General features: G+C 45.5%; 1 protein-coding gene across 3 annotated transcripts in view; it reads right to left on the bottom strand.

Moving 5' to 3' along the window:
• Positions 1-17,096: 17,096 nt before the first annotated feature.
• The window catches only part of CTDSPL (CTD small phosphatase like), an 84,986-nt gene continuing 79,488 nt past the window's right edge, over positions 17,097-22,594 (bottom strand). For all 3 annotated transcript variants that reach the window (XM_082479959.1, XM_082479960.1, XM_082479961.1), the window contains 2 exons: positions 22,370-22,555; positions 17,097-20,430 (listed from right to left, as the gene is read on the bottom strand). In XM_082479959.1, the coding sequence (XP_082336085.1) occupies positions 20,305-20,430; positions 22,370-22,555 (312 nt within the window). In that variant the 3' untranslated portion in view covers positions 17,097-20,304. The remainder of the gene's footprint in view (positions 20,431-22,369; positions 22,556-22,594) is intronic.

The raw sequence follows: 22,594 nt of genomic DNA, 5'->3' as shown, positions 1-22,594 counted from the left end.
AGTGATGTGCAGGAGAACAAAACTATTGTGTTCCTGAGTGTTTTTCTCATTTTTACATAAGCCACAACCAGCTCGGCTGAGGATCCGGAGTATCAGCTGCTGATTACTGTTATTAAATTACAATCTTCTTCTAGAGATCTTAAATCCTGCTTCAGCCCTTTGCAAAGCAAATGTAGGTGACTTACAGACTTAATGGCAGGGTAAGGCATCATGGGAGACTTGCACTGAGGTGTTTACCTGTCTCATGTCTGTCTTAAGATGGTAGCAGGGATTATCTGTTGCTGTTATAGGGATGATACCAGGGAGTGAGCAGGGATGCAGACGGATAAGGTTTCCCAACCAGTATCACTGCAGGAACTGGGCAGTAAAGACAAAACCAAACCCACATCATCCAAGCACCAGCCTGGCAACTTGATAATGAAGACCAACCTCCTCCTGAGCATCCTGTTGACACCCTGTCCTCAGTCCTCAGCCCTCAGCCATGGCACGGAGCAGATGTTTTCCCTAGGTAGAGCAGCGCGTCTACCTTGAAGAGGAAGACAATGAGGAGAGGAAGATAAAAAACAGAGACGATCAGTAAAAACAAACATGCCCACAAATGGGGTGGTTTTGCAAATTGCTGTACGGATAGTTTAGGAGTTTCACAAAACCTCGGGGGCTCTCTCTCAGCCCTAATGAAAACCTTATGAAACCCAGCAAATTCCAGCGTGCTTTGGTCAGGGTCATCAAGCAGAGCCTCTGCGATTTCCAGCGTCAGCAGAATCCGGCAGAAAGGAGACATTTGGCAGCAGAGGCTGCTCAGGCAGGGGAGGCTCAGCCGCGCCGGCACTGGTTAATGGGTGTGCGAGCTTGGCAAAGGTTATCCCACAGCATCCCCGGGGGCGGTGGAGGAGTAACTGGCTCCTGCCACGGCAGTGACACCCCCTGAGGTCCAGGCTCCTTGGGACTGTCCTTTCATGGGAATCACACTGCCAGCAAAGCGAGATGAGGGATTAATGTCTTGTTTTCACGTGGGAGCTCAAGCGAATGGAGGTTATTTATGCTTTTTTGGCCAAGACTACATAGGATGTCCGCACAAGAACCAGAAAGTCAACTCAGGTCCCCAACAGCTCACCCCCACCCTGCAGGAGAAGTGACCCAGGTTTCTCTCCTGTGCGGTACAAGGCTGGTCCTTCAGTAGCCAGTGAAACCAGCTGGTCCCAATGGTTTTAATGGGAGTTAGGATCGCTGCATGCTGAAAGGTGTAGTTGCAGGACGCACCGGCTTCAGCGGCGAAGGCTGCTGGAGCTCTCACCCTCACTATTTATTTATTTTTAGCATTCAGGCAGACCAGTAGTTTTCACAACTGTGGGAAACCTGATTGCTCGTGTTGGTGACCATACCTGAGTGCTCACAGAATAACTCCATCCTCCCTCCGCAAACTTAATTTTTAACCCGTCTCGTTTCAGTGAACCGGCTGCACGTGTGACTACACATAGTCACTCTGCCAAGGGCTGGGGTGGGGGGGTGAAATCCTGAAGCCCTGCCCTGCTGCCACCGCACACCAGCCTCCCCCACGAAATCAGTGTCGCAGCAGTTGCCAGGCTGCGGTGCCCAGACATGGAGTGTGGGGGACGTCCACGTACCATGTCAGATGGGAACTATGTCCTGGCAGAGGATCTGGATTGTTCTCAGGGACTTTGGGGTTTGCTCCCCAGGTCTTTTTTTTTTTTTTGAAAGAGAGTAAAAATTTCCTCAGGCAGCTGAGCTGATTTTAACCACTCCTGTTGTTCACATCTGCTAAACAGAGCTAATGAAGTTTGAATCTTAGAAGGTGAAGGGATGCGAGGACGAACGCAAGCTGCTGAGCCCCGGCACCTGCAGGCAGAGCCAAGATGTCACCTGCCGGACTCAGGGTACAGCAGGTAGCCGGGGCTGGGACCAGCCTGGTGGCGAGCTATTGTTTGCAGGAATGCAGCCCTGCCCGTGCCAACCAGGAAGGAGTAAGAAAAATCAATCACCCTAAAGGCTGAGAAATTGTCATCCTGCGCTAAATGTCGCCCCTCCCTGTTTTTCATGGTCCCCAAAGGGCGCAGAGCACCCTCTGTGCCTGACGTGGGCGCTTGGTCCATTACCCCCACGCATCAGACCCACTGCCGTGAGCACGAGGAGGGCACAGATACTCATCACTGCCTTGGGTCAGCTGATGAAGGAACATCAGGTGCTTTGCTGCGTGCTGTGTGCACTTCTTCATGTGGCCTATGGCCTTCTGCATGTCATCTCCACCTACCTCTTGTAGACCAGCCCAAGGATCACGCGTAGGAGATGGCACGTAGGGTGGGCTGGGTCAGGGTGGGTTAACTGGGACCCATAGAGCTTCTCTGAGAATGAAAGATGAAGGGCTATTTGAGGGAAACCACTTGTTTTTTGTTACCACAGATGTTTCAATGATTGAAGAATTCATGCAGCCACTTTTTAGGCAACATCACAGGCCAGAGAGTTAAGGTGCCTTATCAGAAATGATTTTCAGAAAGTCAAAGCCAGAGCTGAAACCCAGGTCTCCCGTATCCCCTGTATTACCCACTGGGCCATATGTCACTACCGTGTTGCATTTAGACCTAAAAAGCTGCTACAAGCTTGGGTACCAACAAGAATTGGTGTCCCCCAGCTGCCATCAAGCACTGCGTGACAGGCCGGTGAGGAACGGTGGTGCTCCCCGAAACTCTCTCATTTGCAGGAAGAACCTCACCCTGAGGCTGATACACCCAATTCCTCCCAAGAGCCTTTTGGTGCAAACACCAACACCACCCGCTGTTAACGGGTCAGAGCAATGACACCAATGAGGCACTCACGGGAGCTTGAGCGCCTTTTCCTGGGCAGTTCTGGTTACCGTGTTTGAACACTAAACAAGAAAACCCGCGTTATTTCTGTGTGGGACGGGACTCTTTCTAATACAAGCGAGAGGTCGTGCTCGGAGTATCCTCCTGCTGGTCCCCAACAGAATTTGGCCAGTTTAGTGTTTCTCCTTCCTGTGATTCCTGGCTTTTCTGAACAGTGGCACTCACGTAAAGAGCCCGTTCTGCAAAGGGCACGATTATCTTAGCATTTTTTGGCATGAAGGCGAAGCATTGGAAGTCACAGAACTACGCCCAGGGCTTGGCTTATTTGGATTAAACACATTCTCCAATGGAGCGAATGGGCACCATCACTCTCGGTAGGCGTCCACACAGCTCAACGAGCAGTTCCACTTCTTACCAAAACTGCTCAGGGACAGACCATGATGAGATGGCAGGGTCATCGCTGCGCACGTGATGGCATCGATGTGCACTCAGCCATGGGCTTTCCGACCGTCTTTGCAGGGCTTTTGCCTCGCCTGGAGTCAGAAGCATCGCTCCCTTTGCAAACAGGGAGGAGGAGGAGGGTGATACTGCGGCTCACCAGCTGTGGGGGGAGGAAAGGGCAGGGGCACTCGCCCCTCGAGCAGGTCCTGGGGGTGGATCTGCTGCACCTGCCTTCTGTTTTAGGATGTTTTCTCTCCCCAGAGAGGATCTGGATGAGACCATGAGTCGAGGATCTGGATGAGACGGGGACTCAACTCCTCTTTGCTCAGAGATTTACTGGGGAGGACTTTTCCAGACCACATTCCTTCCACACAGAAATCCAGCTCCAGAAGAGCATTTTGGGAGAGGACCACAAACGATGCCTCCAGGGTTGCATTCCTGGGCTGGTGGATGAATCATTTTTCCAGTCCCACAAGGGAAAAGCCCATCTCTAATGAACTGAAGGGAAGGCCAAGAACTGGGAGGGGATTTGAACAGGACAGACTGGTTTCCGAGTTTCAGGCGGTGGGAGTGAAGCTGAAGGAGAGCAGTTCCCACCAAGCAATGAGTGTGTTTGCACATCTCTGCTGGTGGTGGCAGCTGCTGCCTTTGCCAGGTTTCCTGCTGCACGGGGACGGGGCTCTGGTCACCTGCCTGGGGAGCAAAGGACCTGCCATCTGAAAGGGGCTGCACTTTGCGTGTAGGAAGCGCATGGTCCAGAGTTGCTTTTTTGCATGAACAACTGACAATTTAGAGATTTCAGAGGAACATTTCCACTTTACCCAGAATGTGACGATTATTCAGTAAAAACCCATACCCCAGCTCTCAGCCAAACTCCAAAACGCTTCAAATCTCCGATGATGCAGGCTTGAAGCTATTTCCTTCCATCCCCTTTCTCCTCTCCTTAACCAGCTTTCCCAGCAGGATTATGTTTCCCAAAGACACCTCTAACGCTGCTTCACCAGGGTGCTTTGCACCTCATGCTCCCCAAAAGCAAAGCAGCAGCAGATGAGCATCCTGCCCGGCCATTGGGAGCTTTCACAACACTTGTTTTTGAAGATGAGTCCAGATGAGTTCGTGCCAGAAAATCCCAGATGCAGATGTGTACCTACAGAAACACGCGGTGCCTCATGGTCCCAGAGGCTCTGGGGTGGTCAAGAGAAAGAAGTGTCACCTGCAGCCGTGGTGATGGTGGCAAGGTGCTCGCTTTGTTTGTCCAGGTGAGGGGTGTCCCCACTTACACAAGGGAAATATGAAGGGTGAAGGAACTTGAAGAGGCCACACAACTCATGCCTGGCCATGTTTGGAGTCTGCAGAGTTGTACGTGGCCAGAGTCCGGTGGGTGGATTTGTTGTTCAATACCTCCACTAAAGCGAGTTCACAGCTCCTCCAGTTATCTTGCCTCAGTGTTGAGGAGAGGAGAAGAGAGGAGAGGAGAGGAGAGGAGAGGAGAGGAGAGGAGAGGAGAGGAGAGGAGAGGAGAGGAGAGGAGAGGAGAGGAGAGGAGAGGAGAGGAGAGGAGAGGAGAAGAGAAGAGAAGAGAAGAGAAGAGAAGAGAAGAGAAGAGAAGAGAAGAGAAGAGAAGAGAAGAGAAGAGAAGAGAAGAGAAGAGAAGAGAAGAGAAGAGAAAAGAGAAGAGAAGAGAGAAGAGAAGAGAGAAGAGAAGAGAAGAGAAGAGAAAAGAGAGAAGATTTCAGTTGGAAGGGACCTACAACGATCATCTAGTCCAACTGCACCATGCGCCCTTACAGCTAGGACATAGCTGTATGGTAGTCCTAATACATCGCTGAAATATTCTTTTTTGTTGAAAATTAAGCTGTCTTCTAGACGTGACATAAATATGACATCCTGCTGAAAACTAGGCATTTATCCTGACAACCACCTTCTCTCTCTTCTAGAAGAACCTCTCCGTGAGTGGCTTTTCTATGGGCCACGCTTTCCATACTCTCCCTCCCGTGGCTCTGCCAGCCCACTTTATCTGTAATTTCTGCCTTAGAGCGCACTGGCACTGACCACAGCTCTGATCAAAGTCTCTCTGGCATCCAGTAGAGCAGCAGCAATTATTTCCCAGATTTTACATAACTCTCCTTTTGAACATATTCCTCGAATGAGACTTTTTTTTTTTTTTCCCCTTTCCTTGGCAGTGGTATGTTTTTTTAAACTTGTGGTTGTTTTTCCTTCAGAAGCACGGTGTAAGTGATCCAGACCTTGTCATCCACCGCATCTCCCCACTCTCCCTCTGCAGCATGGCTCCCTATAATGCAGTCTTCTGGTCTTTATTCATATATTTGATCTGCATGGATTTGTCATGCAGGGAGTTCTCCCTGCTCACATCTCTAATTTTAGGAAATCATCATCACCAGGAAAACTCACCTCTACTCCTTGCGGTGTTTGAACCGCAGATCGCTTCTCCATGGCTTCAGAGACCCATCACCTACACCCCTTCTCTGGTTTGCCTGGGATACCATCAGTCTGGTGTGACTGTATCCACAGCCCCACTGACAGCAGCGTAATTTTGCATGGAGCTTCCCTAAAATAACAGTGGTGTTTAAAATAGTGCCTCTCTCTCATCTTTCTCTAGCACAATAATTCGATTCGCTCAAGGCAGTAACCAAAACCATGTGGGAAAGGGTTCTCCCTGGGGCAAAACATATTAAGAAATCATCTTTGGAAAGCCCCACCAAGCTCAGCGAGCTTAAGTAGATGACTTTGAGACAGGAGGGTTTAGTTCTTTCCATGGGGCTTTGGGCATGACTAAAGCAATTTTTGCCCAAATTTCCTGTAAGCAATGCGCTTGGGATCAGGTCGGGGGAGCTGAAGGATGAACAAAGCCACATTACATACCTCCGGGCAGGCAACTAATGGAGGCAAACATCACCTGGAGCCAATAACAGCAGGGAAAACACCAACCTCAAGAGGGTAGGACTTTTTGGCCATTGTCACCCAATGACTTGGGCTGACCGTGATGGAGGAGACTTCTCCCACAACCATTTTCCCCAGGAAAATGCAGCTGGTGTTATTTTTCCCCATCGTACATGTTTTCCAATTCAGACAGCTAGCGTTTTGTTGAAGTACTTCAAAGTTGCTGCCTCTGCTGTAGAACTGCAAGGCAGCTCCAGTATCTGAGAGCTTGCGCTTCCCATCCTCCCACCTACCTTAGCCAGATCAAGCCATTCTCCCCGCCTAGTGTGCCACTCCGCGTGTTTAAATAGAGCATCAGGATAAGCTCTGAGCAGACACGTAGGAAAACAGGACCGTGCCTTCACCTAATTTATAGGCTTGGACTGAGACCATCTAGAGATCAGCATCTCTCTCCACTTTTCCTTGAATAGTGGTTTAGGGTAGCTGCAAGTTAAAATTGACTGTTTAGAGGACAAGCAGAGCTCACCGGGACTGCAGCCTTGTACAGAAAACCCTTGTTTTCCCATAGCTGTGTTTCTTTCCTTACAGTAGCGTAGCTTATTTATAAGAGCCCTTAGATCAGGCTGTTAGAAGATAAAATTAATTAGGCTATAACTGCTGCCCATTTAAGGAAAAAAATGGGAAATAATAATCACCAAACTGTTTTGAACTTTGAGAACGCCATTAAAAAATTTGACATTTTTTCATTGCTCTACAGCTGGCTGTAAAGCAGGAGAGGTGAGCAGAAAGTTCATAGGGATTGATGACTTTGCGATTCGTTTTGATAAAAGATTGGCCTTTAAAAAAGCAACTCGGAGCACTTTCACCCAGCTCTAATTGCCATCGTTATGGAAGAACCAGCTCTCCAGCGCATGGAGAACAGCGATGGGAAGACAGCACAGAAAATCCTGCTCGGCGCCACACCTTTCCTGGCAGGGGTTCTCAGCAGTGCTGTGGCAGGAGGGATCTCTTCTCCTACAGTGAAACCTCTGAGGTCCCTGAATGAAGTTAGAAGTCTCGAGGAGCAAACATGCATCCTCCCTCCACCAGAGCGACCTGCTAGTGCTCACGATGAACTTCTTAGTCCTCTCCTCTTGCAGGACAGATGCCTCCCCACAGCAAGTCTCACCTTAACTCTCATAGAATCATAGAATGGTTTAGGTTGGAAAGGACCTTGAAGATCATCTAGTTCCAACCCCCCTGCCATAGGCAGGGACATCTCTCACTAGACCAGGTTGCCCAAGGCCACGTCCAGCCTGGCCTTGAACACCTCCAGGGATGGGGCCTCAACAACCTCTCTGAGCAACCTGTTCCAGTGCCTCACCACCCTCAAAGTGAAAAACTTCTTCCTAATGTTTAATCTGAACCTGCCCTCTTCCAGTTTAAAGCCGTTCCCCCCCTCGTCCTATCGCTACATGCCCTAGTAAAAAGTCCTTCCCCAGCTCTCCTGTAGGCCCCCTTCAGGTACTGGAAGGCCACAGTAAGATCTCCTCAGAGCCTTCTCTTCTCCAGGCTGAACAGCCCCAACTCTCTGAGCCTTTCAATATCATATTGCATCAAGACAATTTTATAAGCTGATGCTCAATCATGACCTGAGTTCACTCCAGACGTTGCACTGCTGTTCCAGATCACCGGATTCTGCTGAAAACAATTCATCAGGAGCAAGCTCCTACCATGAGGCGAGAGAGGTTTGTAAAGAGAGGTTTGGCCCTGGTGGATGGGCCACCTGGAGGTGATGTGCTGCGTCTGGAGTCAATACCTGTGGGGAAGCAGAGACAGGAGATGGTTTGTGGTTTCATACCAGGATGCAAAGAATTTATTTTGATCAGTGAACCCAAGTTGTTCTAGCACTTGGATGTTACGTGAGCACAGCCTGGGTGACTCAGACTCAGATCCAAACCAAAGCTGACGCAAGGGCAGAATACAGAGACACAAGCAAGATTAGGCTTTTAAGAATACTCTTCCCTCTTCTGTCCTTCAGCTTTACCAAGGCAAAGGCCGCTGCGTTGGATGTGGTCTCTGGTAGCCAGCCTGGCCCCACACCACAGCGAACATTACGGGGGCTGGAGAGGTGTGCCGCAGGGCCGAGAGGGTGATGCTTTCCTATGGAGATGAGGAAGGGTTGGAGGTGTCCTTCCTTCCCCAGCCAGGGTTAGGGGGTTTGGGCCACAAGCCTTTATGGACTGGTAAATCAAACATGCCTCAGTCCAGTAAAGTCTGACAGTATTTCATCACCCACAGCCCTTGCAGCTGCGAGTACCCGGGTGGTGAGTGTGTGGGTTCACAAGGTACCTGGGGGGACAACATTGTGAACCATGGAGTGGGACATAGAGGACCAAGAGCCAATGTCTAAGCTGTGCCACAGGTCACCCATGTGATCTGGGATGGCCTCTCCTCTTCCCTCCTACACTTCCACTTCCCATCTGTAAAATGGGTACGTGTCCCCTCCATGGAGCATTCCCCCTTCTGCCATCACGTTTCTTACAAGGCTGCTGAGGAACATGCAACGGTGACTAGTTTCTTCTGCTCTGAAGATGAAGAGACCTATAAACTACTTTGATTTCTCATCCCACCTACCATCTCGGCAGCTAACCTGTGTTTCGCTTCCCTCTGGGTTAAGTTTCATCGGATCCCGAACCACTTCATTTGCTGGAGCACTTCTATACATTTATCAAACCGCTTGTCTGGCTGGAGGATAAGCTGCCATTCTCTTTAATTACGGAGGTTCATAACGATCTGATTCCTGCTTTACTAATATCAAGCAATAGTTCTCGGGGGATGTCTGCTCTAAAGCTGAAAAAGTTATTAGGGAAGGGAACTTGCTGTTACGACTAATTAGCCGCTTTGCTTTGACACTTTTAACTCTCTCCAGGATGGAGCTGATACCTGTTTCGGTGGTGAGAGCCCTAAAAATGGGTGAGACCATACAAAACCGGTGACTGTACAATCCCGCCTGTCAGAGAGCACATCGAATTCAGTGTTTTAAAAACATACCAAGAAAGCATCAGAGCTGACAACCTGGTTACGAAGAAGTTAAAAGAAGAACTTGATTCTCTGAAAAGCTGAAATTTAGAAAATCTAAAGGAGCCAGAAAAACTGGTTCCCTTTGCTGCCTGTAGCTGACTCACCGCAGGCAGATGAAAAGCATTTATCCCCCAGCTCCCAAAGCTTCGGCTTTCAGGAGAGCCAGAGTGATACGGAATCAAATGAGACGAGGCTGCAGCTTTTACAGAAGATATAAGAAAACATATTAGTTGTAGATTTTTTTTTACCCCACGGACGATGGGAACTCAGCAAATTTCCTTCCTCTCCTTTGGAGGGAAGGTGAGAAGTGCCTCTACCCCAACAGCATCCAAGCAACTGAAATGATTCACAGAGAAACGGGATCTGGGAGAGATCAGAGCCACGTATAACATCAACTTATGATGTTATACGTGTTATGAACACATAACTATGAAGTTATGTGTTACCTGGAGACTGACCTTTTCCCCGGCACGCAGTATTCACTGGAAAGGTCGGGAGACGCCTCTCAAGGAATTTCTCTCCTTTTAATTCATATTCTCCATATTGGCAGGGTTACGGTAATGGAGTTGCGCCTTCATTCTGCATCTCGTGAGGAATATGCAGTCACAGCTAATCTGTTTCTTGGTGCGCAGAGAACATCTTCGTTTTGCTAAGAGGGGTACAGGCGTTATTTGCAGGAGCACCCCCTTTCCCCAGCAGCCCCAGGGCTCCCTGCAGCTGGAGCCTGCCCACGACAGGCCAAGCTGTCACCTAAGAAAAACAGGAATTTGGCCCAGGCGTGGATCCCAGCCTGGGATTTAACTTTTCAAGGCAGCCCCCCCCTCACCACGAGAAGGCAGGAAAACCTGCGGTGCTTATTTAAATCCACAAGAATGACCTTTTCTGCTCTTTGCAAGGGCAGCTTATATTAACAAACACACCGATTCGAGGCTGGAGCTGTGCCTCGTCGAAATATTCGGACAGCTATACAGGGATGAATGAACCTTCAAGTTAAACACAAGCAATTTGCCCTGCGATGCACCATGTTCCCCGGTGAAGCCAGACGGGGTTTGCTTCTCCCGCACGCATCTGGAAAGACCCATCACCATCTCTTGGCCCCACGTTGTCTCATCTTCCCTTCCAGTAGCGCCGTTTCCCTAAATAGAACAATGGTACATGCAAAATAAAAAATATTCTGACTAAGAAGAGCATCTTTGCTCCCCAGAATTAACAGGGACCACGATTGCAAAGGGTTCAGTGCGACTCCCAGTCCAGATGTTTTGCACTTGGAGAATTCAAACAACCAACGCTCAGGTAGATCTGTTCATTCTTCTAAAAGAAAGGGGAACAACCAAGCCAGAAGCAAGCAGCGTGTCCAAGGTAAGCTGGAGGGTTTGTGGCAGGGCTGAGGTGATACCCTGGTTGGATGAATCCTCATCGGCTGCTGGACCTGCAGAGCTCTCCTCCTTCACCGGGAAAGGTGGCCACCCTGTTTCTGGGGACAGCCAGCCAAGAGGTGGGAGATGACATGTGGGAATCGTAGAATCACAGAACAGCCCAGGTTGGAAGAGTCCTCAAAAGATCATCCGGTCCAACGTTTCGTGGGAAGGGGAGCCTAGATGAGGTTATCTACTGCCCTGTTCAATCTCATCTTGAAAACCTCCAGCGATGGTGACTTCACCACGTCCCTGGGGAGGTTGTTCCAGTGATTGGTGGTTCTCACTGTAAAAAACACCTTTCTTATGTCAGGATAAAACCCCTCCCAGTGCAACTTGTACCCATGGCCCCTTGTCTTCAGGATTCCTTATGAAGAGGAAGCCTCTGTCCTCTTTGTAGCCACATTTTAAGTACTGGAATACTTTGAGGTCCACTCTGAGACTTCTCTTCTCCAGGGAGGAAAGACCAAACTCCTTCAGTTTTCCTCACAGGGCAGGTTCTCCAGGTTCTTCCAGGTGGGAAGGAGCACGCAACTGAAACTGCAAAGGGGGCAGAAAGCCAGGGAGATGGGCTGCAAAAGGGGTTTACCGCCTTCTTGCAGCAAACTGAGCACTGGGCAGGTGAAACCAGACGATATACCAATGGGGAGACACAGCCCTGCAAGTGTGGTCCATTCCCTGGCAGATGCTGCCTTTCTGACCTGGCCTCAAACCCTCCCCTCGCCCGACCGCCATCCCCCTCCTCCCCGTGCTGGCTCGGGTCTCGGCTGCGCCGTGGGCATCCGCACTCATGCCGGCGGGGAAGTGGAAGAGGTGTGGGGAGCGATGCCTCATTACACACCTGCCAGTTTGGCATCTGATTTCTTTGTTCTTCCCCCTTCTCCTCCTGGAGACTTTGACATTTGTCCACAGCTCTAGTGATGTACTTCAGCCAAACGCCAAACAAATATAAATGGTGTTGCTTTAGAAAGAAAGAAAAAGGTTAGCATCAAAGCTTTCGGAGGAAAAGAAGGTGTACCACACATCGTTTTGAACTCAACAATTTGAGAAATGGTGATTTCTCTCTCTTTTTCACGCGCTGATCATGCGAGTCTGTGTTTTCATGGAACTAAAAAAAATAAATCAGTAACTAAAACGAACGTCTCAATACTTACCTGTCCTGTATTCAGTTGAGGAGACACCAGTTCCTTTTGCAAAGGAAACTCAGCATTCATTGGGCAAATGAAGACATCGCCACTGAAATACTAAGAGAGATTTTTAGCTGAAGGAAGATGTTATTGGCGGACCTGTGGAGTGCAACCCTGGCAGGACAGACGGCTACCAAAGCTGTGGTGATGCTTTTACTTGAGATAATGTCTTTTAAATTTCCTTTACGGCGCCTTTAAAAGCCAATGCTGCACAGCTGCACCATCTCGTGGTGTGACCAAGCCCTGCACGGCCCAAACCTTTAAAACCCTCTTTGTTTTCACAAGACTTTGATCAGGGATGCATAGAAGCCAAGTGCCCCCACCGCCAGACCATGCTGCAGCTTGGCCCACCGCAGTCCGGCCCCACAATGTCACCCCGGACCTCCCCCAGCTCCCGGCCTCTCTGCCTGCCCATCCTCCTCTCCGGGATGCAACGGTCCAACCATTTCCCAACCCCAACCATCACCATCCCAAATATTTCTTCGCATCCCTCCAGTTATTATTTTGAGATCTATTCAGCCGATGAGAGATCGGGAGTAGTGAGCCATTGTTCATCCGAACCTGCCTCAACTGAGCGACTAAGATGTGTTGCAGAGGATTCAGACGAGATCAAGGCTCCCACGTGCTATTTAGAGAAAATATTAAAAGGAAGATTAAGGGTCACAGAGCTGCGTACCCCCATGAGCAGAGCCAAGGGCAGGACCTCAAATGCTCGGTCTTAGCCCTACTCTTACACAGCACATGGCCCTAAGCTAGACATGGGCTCAGGTCTCGACAAAAATCTCCCCCTCTTCTTCTCATAAATGCATTTGCTCATGAAGGAACAAAATGGCCCAAGACACAAGATATTACACCCCAAAATGTCAGGTGCTGAAAAATTTTACACGTATCTACGGTTCTCAACATCTCATGGTACGACATACAGTAACCAGGACATTAGGTAGATATCAGGAAAAAAAAAAATCCTGAACACATTTATGAAATGATTTTCCTATTAAAAACACATGAAAACACATCAGACTCTCATATTTCTGTGGGCTGACCTGCTAACACGTACTTAATTTTCACCAAACTTCTTCAGCATGTTGCTTACTTACATGCTACAGTCTGAAGACCTAACTCGGAGACATGTGCCAGGAGAAAAGCAGCTTCACATGGTCACCTTGAACCAGTTCAACTCAAGCAAAAGGCAGTTGCCCCGGTTCCCTCCAGTTTACTCTAGGGTATAAATGCTGTTTGACCATAGACTGGTTGTCACTGGTTAACCCAAGACCAGTATCAGGTTTCCTGCTCAAAATCCCCACAGATGGAGGTGCTCACACCAGGCACTGCCACGTGCTACGGAGCCAGATGCCACTGTAGCCTGGGAGAAAATGGAGTGACACGGCTCCTCATCAACACTCAGGCCACCCCTGACCCATGTAACCCAAGGGCAGGTAGGTGAGGAACCAACCTTCTGCTTCATAGGGTGTCCTCCAAGGCAGTACAAGGGATGCTGCACGCAGAGACGCAAACAGAGTTGTATGGGAACCCCCACTGGTCCGCATCATCCATTTTCTCCCAGCACCTTATCCCTCCCATCCCCGAATTCTTCCTCATCTCCAGGCTTCGGTGGCTTTGGAAGCAGCAAGAGTGTTTAATTCAAATCTCAGCAGGTTAACAAAGAAGAACAGGAACAGAACCTGCCTGCCAAATGCACTGCTAGAGGAGGAAGCCCTTGATGCTCAGCAGTCAGGGCTTTAATATTTATTAAAGCCCAGCCATCCCAAAGAGCCGGGACAGGAACGGAATGAGAATTTTTGCCCTGATTCCATCCAGTCTTTGCTTTCCCTCCTCCCCCCCCCCACCCCCATATTTCACCCCCGGAGAATGGGACGGAGGGGAGAGGGGGGTTTCTGGGGGCAGACCTCAACTATATGCATTATCAGACATGGAGAAGATGAAAAAAATAACACAGATAGTTTATTTTCAAACTGAATCAAAGCATGATGAAAAAAAATAATCACAAAGTTACACTGTAAAGAAATTTGGTTTTTATCACAAAAGCTCATTAAAATCTGATAAAGAAAACAACCCATTGTCAAGCCAGTAACTTCTCCAACAACCCTCGGACTCTTCAAGCGCAACATCTATTGAAACGCTGGGAACTCATAGGGGTGTACATTGCATTTGTATGAACAAAACCATCCACCCTCAGTGTCTGGAAGAACAGTGGTTCTCAGAGGGGGTGACAGGTTTCCGGCTTAACGGTGACCCCTCTGTTGGCCTTCAAGTAGCAACAGCCTTGTCCTAGCTGGAGTCTGGCCCGCAACGACGGCTAAGGCTGACGGGGACCAGCTGCCTCTCATTTCTTCGTCCAGCATTTTCCACATCCCGATCAGACGCGTCTCCATCACTAGATTAAAAGGCGGTTGCAAAGCGAAAGGATGGCAGTCGCACGGATAAGAGCGGCGGGAGGTACGATCGCAGCACGGCGTCCACCGAGGTCTGGGGGACACAGCGAAGCTGAAACAGCCAGAACCTCAGAAATTCATTTTGCTGCCGATTTAAGCGATGACCAAATCTAACCTTTTCAAACTGCTTAGGTGGGAAGGTGCGTAATTGCAGATGCGGACCTACTTTTACTGAGTCAAATCAATCTCTATTAAGTCCAAGATGTTAACGTACCTCCTGTGCTTCAGAAATGCCGATTAACGTGGCATCGGGCAATTACAGCACAACCTGCTCCTCAGCACAGCTCCCTTCCCAATAGCACTTGAGAAGGCTTTTAAACAAAACACGCCTGGAAGCTTTTCAAGTTTGAGTTTGCCAACCTGTCCAAACCAATCTATTACCCAAAGCTCATTGATTTTTTTCCAGTAGCTCCAGCAGAACCAACAGAGGAGTCCAGGAGAACTTTGCCTGGTCTCCTGCCAGCGTAGCTGGGTTGGTTGGTAGGAAGTCTGGACGGCGAAGGTCGCTTGCCAGGACAACTGCTGGAGACTGCAGGATCCCCTGGAGCTGTAGCCCACCTGGAAGAGCCCTAGCCCATCTTGCGGGGAATTTCAGAGCGGTTGGCTTTCCTTCTGAGTCAGAACACAAGAAAAAGGGGGGTAAAAAGAAAAAAAAAAAAAAAAAAAAAAAAAAGAGATATCGGAAGGCATATGCATAGAGGTACATTTATAGACTATGGTGTATTCAATTTTGCGAACGCTTTCAATCAGCTAGGATAGAACAACAGTAATCTTTTGCACCACTATAAATGAGCTATTTTATGAATTTTGACATACTCGTTTTACTGAGTGAAAGGCATCTTTATCCTAACTAGCAGCTAAAATGATTGGTAAAACTAAAAAAAAAAAAAAACCAAACCACCGAAAACCCTAAAAAAAAAAAAAAAAAAATAAATCAATCAATCAAAACCCCCAACCCTCCGGTATAAAGTAAAGGCAGTCTAAGTCATTTCAACTGATCACAGGAATAATTAAAAAATATTTTTATTTGCAACTAATGTGCTAACTCGAGCCAGCTGCTTATTCTAACAGGCCTGAGGTTTTCTGCTCATAAAGCCCTAATAATATGTGCCTTTTCCTAGAAAGGAAGGCTCTGCCTAAGTCTTACTGTGTCAGATAAAAAGTCCCAAAATAGACTTTTTAACCAAATAAAGTGTTTTATTCAGATATTCATTTGGATATGGCAGTGATGTTAAGAACAGCCATTCAAGTAGCTGAAGTAAGCCCTTCAAAAGGAGTCACGCAGCTTTGAGACTCGAACAAATTATTGTATGATCTCATCCAAGAGATCTAAATAGCCGGAACATCTGCCAGAGTCGCCACCGATTTCTTTAGCCGAGTTCATCAGCAGTTCATCAGCTCTGTTTGCACAAGCAGGTGCCGGGGCAGGCGACGAGGAGCCCTCTGCGTGACTTAAGGAGAGGAGAGGGGGGGCGGGGGGGGGGGGGGAAGAGAGGGGCGTGATTTTACTAACACGGCTCTGCATTGGCAGGAATAAAGTCCCTGTCAAATTAGGGCAGTGACTATTACTAAAGGAGAAGTGCAGAAATTCTTTTTTTTTTTTTTTCCCAGAGAAGTATTACATGCACAAGTAACTATATTGTTAAAATGTTTTTATTTGTGACAGTAAAGAAACCATTCAATACCTGATTGACAACACTTCTCTCTCCTGAAAACACTCATATGGTATCTGTAGTGTTTCTCAAGTATCGCTGGATTGTTCATTGCATTAAAGTGTAAACAGCTCCATTATTAGAAAAAGAAAAAAAAAAAAAAAGAAAAAAAAAAAGAAAGAAACATTTCCATTGCTTACTCCTCTGTTAAGAAGCTCCCAATAGATCTTTAACAAGAGAGAAAAGAAGTCAGCTGGATTTTTTACAATATAACGTGAAACAGAAACCCGACAGCTGGTTTTGCATAGTTAGCCCAGAGATTTTTAAGCAATTGCCCCACGCAAGTCTCACCTGCCCTCCGCGCCCCACAAAGGCATAACATCACAGCACCTTGGAAATCAGAGGCACAAACTTGTTTTTGTTTTACAAATAGGGCTGTGCGGTACTGTGGTTTATTAGTTTAAAAAGAATCTGTAAAACATAGGATTACGTGTTTGTAAATTATATAGCTACAGATTATTATTATTATTATTTTTTTTTTTTACACTGAAATTTCAAAAGCTGCAACATCAGTACACACCAGTGTCATTTAGATACTTTATTGTCCCCAACCAGTCTAATCAAAATCATGCTGTGATAAAGTGATTGCATACACCGATAACCAAATCTCTTCAGGTGTCGAGCTTCTTCCATGTATAGATTTGCTGTTTAAAAGAGATTAAAGGGCAAAACAAATAGACAAATTCTTCTTCCAAAGCTACCTAAATGAACACAGCAATATTGTACATTCGCTACGATCTTCCATTCCAAACCTGCCACGCTTCCTGGTGGTGAGCGAGTATCCTGCGCACAGCCCTAGTTTACAAATGGCAATTTAATCGTTAACACTTCAGTTGAATTTCAAGAATCTAAGGCATTCTGCCTTACAGCTTAATTTAAAAATACCTATACAGGCAAAAAACCTTTTTTAACCCGACATAAAAAGGACAACAGAACTTCAGGCCAGGCAGCATTTCTTTAGCTGAACCGAATGACCAACCGGAAAAGACTTTTTAATACTTCTATAATATCCAGAAATAGAATTGAAAAACAAGGTTTATAACAGCCCCGGTGAGCCGCATGCATTAACCGCACTTCAAAATATGCAAGAAATTTAGGAAACAAGTATTTTTTTCCTATTTTAATTTTTAAAATCTTGTATTTAAAATACAATCAAATACCCGTATTGCAGATTTTACAAACATTCCACTCATTATCTGACTTTACGGACAGAACTATATTGCTTTGTTAAAATCTAGAAACTAACTATATAGCGTATGTATATTCACGCAAACTAAACACTTGAAATTTCAAGTACGATGACAGTGTCAAAATAAACAACTACGACAGTTTGATCCCTTTGGCCAAATCTGAATGCCCAGGGAAGTCCAAACCTGACCGCAGAGCACTCCAAGTTTTATTTCAATGGGAATGAGCTAAAGAAAAGAAATTAATTTTCTCCAACAGTTATAGAAAACACTTTTAAGATACTGGCAGAGATTAAAACTGTTGTTAATTTTTTTGCCTTTGTGTTGTCAGCAAGTGTCATTTTAACGCTGTACTAAGTGAAAATAAGTTGGTTTTTTTTTTTTTTTTCCTTTTGAAATTTGTGGATCTCAAGAGCCCAAATAAACAATACAGAACAAGTATGGTAGTACAGAACATCATCAAAACCGTTCCTCCGGAAGCTGGTGCAGAAGTTCAGTTGTCCATTATATGCGGATTTTAGAACAATACAAGACACTTCAATAATCAACATTCATTCACAGACTTAAGGCAACTGGTTCATGAAATCGCTGCTTTCATAAATGCAAACTAATGACACGGTTCGTCTCACGTACAACAGGTCACAACCGTTACATGGCAATGTCTCGGTGGGGTTATTTATTGTCTAATTGGAAGATTGTTTGGTCTAATGCTAGCGAGAAAGTCTTTGAATTTTTTCAGCCATTCCTATCATACCTGCACAACTAACTACAACCTGAATACTTCCCTGCAAACCGCATTTGAAGCCGATGAGCTACAAACACAGTTGAAAATACTGCTCAGAGAACAAATTTTTGGCAGCTTACAGTTTCATTACTCTGAAGTCAAATACAAAATTAAACAATCTTAGACTGAAAGTAAACGTTAATGGACTAACCAGAATCCATACGTCTTTTTTTTTTTTTTTTCTTCATTTTTTGAACAACGTAGGTTTGGTTTTGGTGGTTTTTTTTTTATGTTTTTTTTTTTTTTTTTTTTTTAAATTTGACAGTTTTGTCTTTTGTTGTGGCACAGAATTATACAGTACTAAGGTAATGCCAACTGGTAAGAAAAACGAAACGGTGATGCCGTACAGACTCACGAGCGTCACAGGACTGCCTCTACCATCCCTCGCTACGAGACAGAGCGAGCAGCTGGAGCACAGCTGCACTGCAAGGGGGCAAGTCGTCTTTCAGTTTGATACTGCACCTACGACGATCTACTCACTGCCTGCCCTTCTATGAATGAATTTGTTAAGCTGCTTCACCAGTGCTTTAGACAAGGACGACAATCCCAGTCCAGCGCAAAAATTTTTTTCCAAGTCCTCGAGACTTTTCAAGAAAAAACAGAAAAGGCAAAGGGGGTCTAAGTCTTCAGAATTTAGCACTAGGCTAATTAGAAGCACCAACTACTCCATTTAGTTTTCTCTGATGACAGCCAAATGTGGCTGTGATTTTTGCGTTTGTAGATTTCTGGTGCGGAAAATAATTAAAAGGTGACACTGGAAAGGAAAAAAAAAAAAAAAAAAAAAAAAGGTGTGCCTCGCTCTTCAAAGGCTTAAAATATTTAAAAGTTATTCTTTTAAAAGGGCACCAATGACACTGCAGAAGGTGCTAAGCAGGTTCTCAGAGTCAGAGACGAGACTTACTCAACTCCAAAGCCAGAGGACCACTCTTAGTCCTGGCCAGTAACATCTGCCCTTCTAGCACGACTCAATAAAGCTCCCAATCTGTGCCTTGCACCTTGAGGGAGAAGAAAAACAAATCGGAGATGTGGGAAAAATACTTTTTGCATTTTTTTTATGCCAAGAAAGGAGAGGGCTTCATGCCAATTTAAAAAAAAAAAATAAAAAATTTTCCTTTGCAGGTCACCTTTAACTGAGTTCTCCGGTATATCAAATACCATAGGATTAATAGGTAGGGGTGGGTTATGAAGCCTGCATTTTATTTATTGCCCAAGTTTGCAGCTTACAGAAAATGTTTCATAGCACAGGCACAGTGGCAAAAACAGTATAACAGCCGATGGTCAACTCCATTTGGTGAGTATACAGTAGCAGCAATTAAAAGAAAAAAGTACTCCAAACAGCTCAATACAGATCCAGCTTACCCAGATGGGTTGGTTTTTTTTTTTTTTTAAAGAAAAGAATCTTAAACTAATAAATAGATCTCCTCCACATTCTCCCAAGATAACGGTTTTCTAAAAAACAAGAGGCATGGCAGTTGTGCGTAAGCAGAGACAATAGAACTTAATCTGTCTAGAATAAAAGGTGCTTTAGATCTATCAGCCACCTTATTTTCTGAATGCCATCATTCCCTAATATTCAAACAACTGCAGATATGTTCAAAACCGTGCCCAAAATCATATCAGTGAAACAACCATGTAATTAACCCAAATCACCCCTCCCACAAACGCTTAAACCTTCTGAGCATGACAAAATGTAATACATCTTAATGTCACTGTGGAGACAGGAACCCAGCATCTTTGTTTCAACTTTTTCCTTTGTTATATATTACAGTGCTCTATAAAATTTTTTCCTTTTTCCTTTTAAAGCATTTAGACAATACAAGACTAAAAGATGTCTGGAAATACGTCTTATACAAAAATGAATTTTTATCTTAAAATAACATTCAAAAAGGCACTTCATTCTGTAAGAAAAAATTCAGAGTCAGGTCAACTGCTCTAAGCAGGGGGGTAAAATTGTCTGCATAGTGGGAGGGGAAGAAAGGGAGAGAAATTCAACTGCTGAAATACAAGCTTCTTTTTTGGCATGTTTTAAGAAAAGCTGATCCAGTAAAAGATGTCCATTTATGAAATTCATTAAAAGAGTCCCATTTAAAATAGCTTCTTTTTTTTTTTTTTTTTTTCTCCTTTAAAAAAGTAGTCTGAACACATGACCTTAGGAGTCAGGCTTCTGAAGGCTTAATAGCATCACTCATGATTGTCCTTCGTGTCCAATGTAACAGGAAGATCAAGAGTAGCACTTCTGACAGGGGTGACCTCCCCAAAGCTTACATTTGAAAGAGCTGAAAAAGATGGAGACGGCCTCTAGCAACTGCAATCTAGTAGCAGAAGTCAGTCAAAGTTAAGGGCTACCTGTTGCAGAGTTTATGAAGCATACTGTAAACTTCTTCCTCTTTGCTTAGTCCTTCAAAGAAAGGAATAAGATCTAGCAGCTCTGTGTCTGTCATGTCATCAAACCAGGACTGCACAGGCACCTGAAACAAAGCGACCAGTAAATATTACTATGACTTTACGATGTGGAGAAGGGGTGAGTTTTGCCTACGGGGAAGTCCTGTAATACTCATCGCCATCACAGTAAGGCAAATCACATTAAGTAAGTCATTAGCATTCAAGCAGAGTACCAGGTTCAAGTCCAACATCAACCCCAAACCTAACTACAAAACAGTTGGCCTTCCAAAAAGAGTTGACATGTGCCTGACCTTCTCCTGCACATCCAGGTAACCTGCACGAGCCAACATGGAGCAGCTCGATTTGCTTTGCCTCCTTGATACTCAGAATAGACGGGAAGGAAGATGCAGGTTATAAAGCTGTACTGACACTTTATTTACGGGCAAATCTTTTTTTCTCCCCCTCTAAGTATTAAGAGTGTGAGTCACTAAACACAGGCATGCAGCAACAACCCCTTCTGGCACGAGGTTGCGGAGGAAATATTTAAACAGCAACTACAGAACACTTCTCTGATTAATATATAAGACCTTGAGAATGGGTTCAGAAAATAATGCATATAATAAAAATTCTTAAATCTGTGGGCTGGATTCGGGGAAGGAGGTCTGTGTATCTTCACTCTGGAAGTACACTGAGGTCTTTTAAAGACTACCTTGGATCTCATCGCAAGCGCTGCTTTCCGCAGAGACTCGGATATCAGTTAGCTAACAGCACTTTTCTATCCATGATTAAACCACTCTGACAAGGCCCTTAATTTCACCTCCCAAATTTCTACAGCTCATTATTTTCTTGGCAGTGAATTCCGAGATACCAAATGACGATCTGTATCAGGTTTTTAATTTTAACTATGAACATAAAATTAGAGCTACAGCTCCTGGTCATTATAAATAGCAACTTTAAACCATGTGTGGCACCAACCAGAAAAATGTTTTCACCCAATCATTTAGGGCATCACAGTATTAGGATCTGAACTTAAAAGCTGATTGCTGCAAGATAATAGCTCGTGTTAAAAAAAAAAAAAAAAAAAAAAAGAAAAAAGTAAGTAGAGGTAGGACCATGCAAAACAGCGTCCCTACTAAAAATTTCCTACAGTAATTTCAACAGTTCACAAAAAAGGAAGCCTAAAAACATCAAAGAAAGCACTGCACAGCCTGGTTGTTTAAAAGTCAGTATATCTAAGAGGAGTTCCAGCTTGCTACCCTGGCAGCTACAAAACAGATGTGAGCATCTGTACTGATTGCAGCAATGGAGGGAGCAAGTGCCAGACCATTCCATCACAGCTTCTGGAGCAGATACGAAAACACACAGTGAAAATTAGGAGCAATGCACATTTATCTCCCCTGAAGTACCGTCGCCTGCCTTTTGTCCTTATTCCTAAAACTTAATGAACTTGTTAACTAACATTTCTAATTATGAAGTGAGTTATCAAAAAAATACTTGGAGAAGTGTAACACAACAGGATCTTGATTTTTTTTTTTCCTCCCCCTCAGCCACAAATACAGAACTCAGATTGTAACCAGTAAAACATTAATTATCTTGTCTAATAAAATATTTTCATTCACACAGTGAAAAAAGATGGAGCACCCAAAGCAGTTCAAGTAAACCAGCTTTTCTGTAATCACCACTCCAAAGAACAAAAACTATGCTGGAGGGCAGCTTCGCTTTGTAGAGCGAGGTTAGCTACGCAGGGTCTATACCGCTCGCTCGGGATTTCTCAAAACTGGTGGGCTTCATGCCAAAAGCTAAAACCGAAAGCAGATGAACAGTCATGACTATGACACGCTGTCAAGATCAGTTTGCCGTAGTCACCATTCGGCAGTGAATGCTAGAACCTACCTGCAGCCTACGAAAACACAGAAACTAGCACAGTTAGCATTCTAAGAGGGCTGTTTTCTGAATCCTAAAGGCTGGGCAAGGACCAGAACGACAGCGTTACGCTTGAGTACTTCAAATACTAAGAACACTTACTGCATTTTCAGGATGGAAGATGTAAGATGCAGGAGAATTATCTACTATAATAACTTTACTCAGCTCACGTCCCAGTCGACTCAGATCCTTCACATAATTTCCTCGGTGGAAAACACAGGATTCTCTAAAGAGCCTCGCCCTGAACACACCCCAGCGATCCAGTAAGTCGGCTACTGGGTCTGCATACTTAAAAACAGAAGTTAGAAACATGAAGTTAGCAACGTG

Source organism: Vanellus vanellus (genome assembly GCF_965231255.1).
Source record: "Vanellus vanellus genome assembly, chromosome: 2".
Lineage (NCBI taxonomy): Eukaryota > Metazoa > Chordata > Aves > Charadriiformes > Charadriidae > Vanellus > Vanellus vanellus.
Note: the sequence above shows the minus strand (reverse complement) of the source record. Positions and strands in the feature narration are given on the sequence as shown.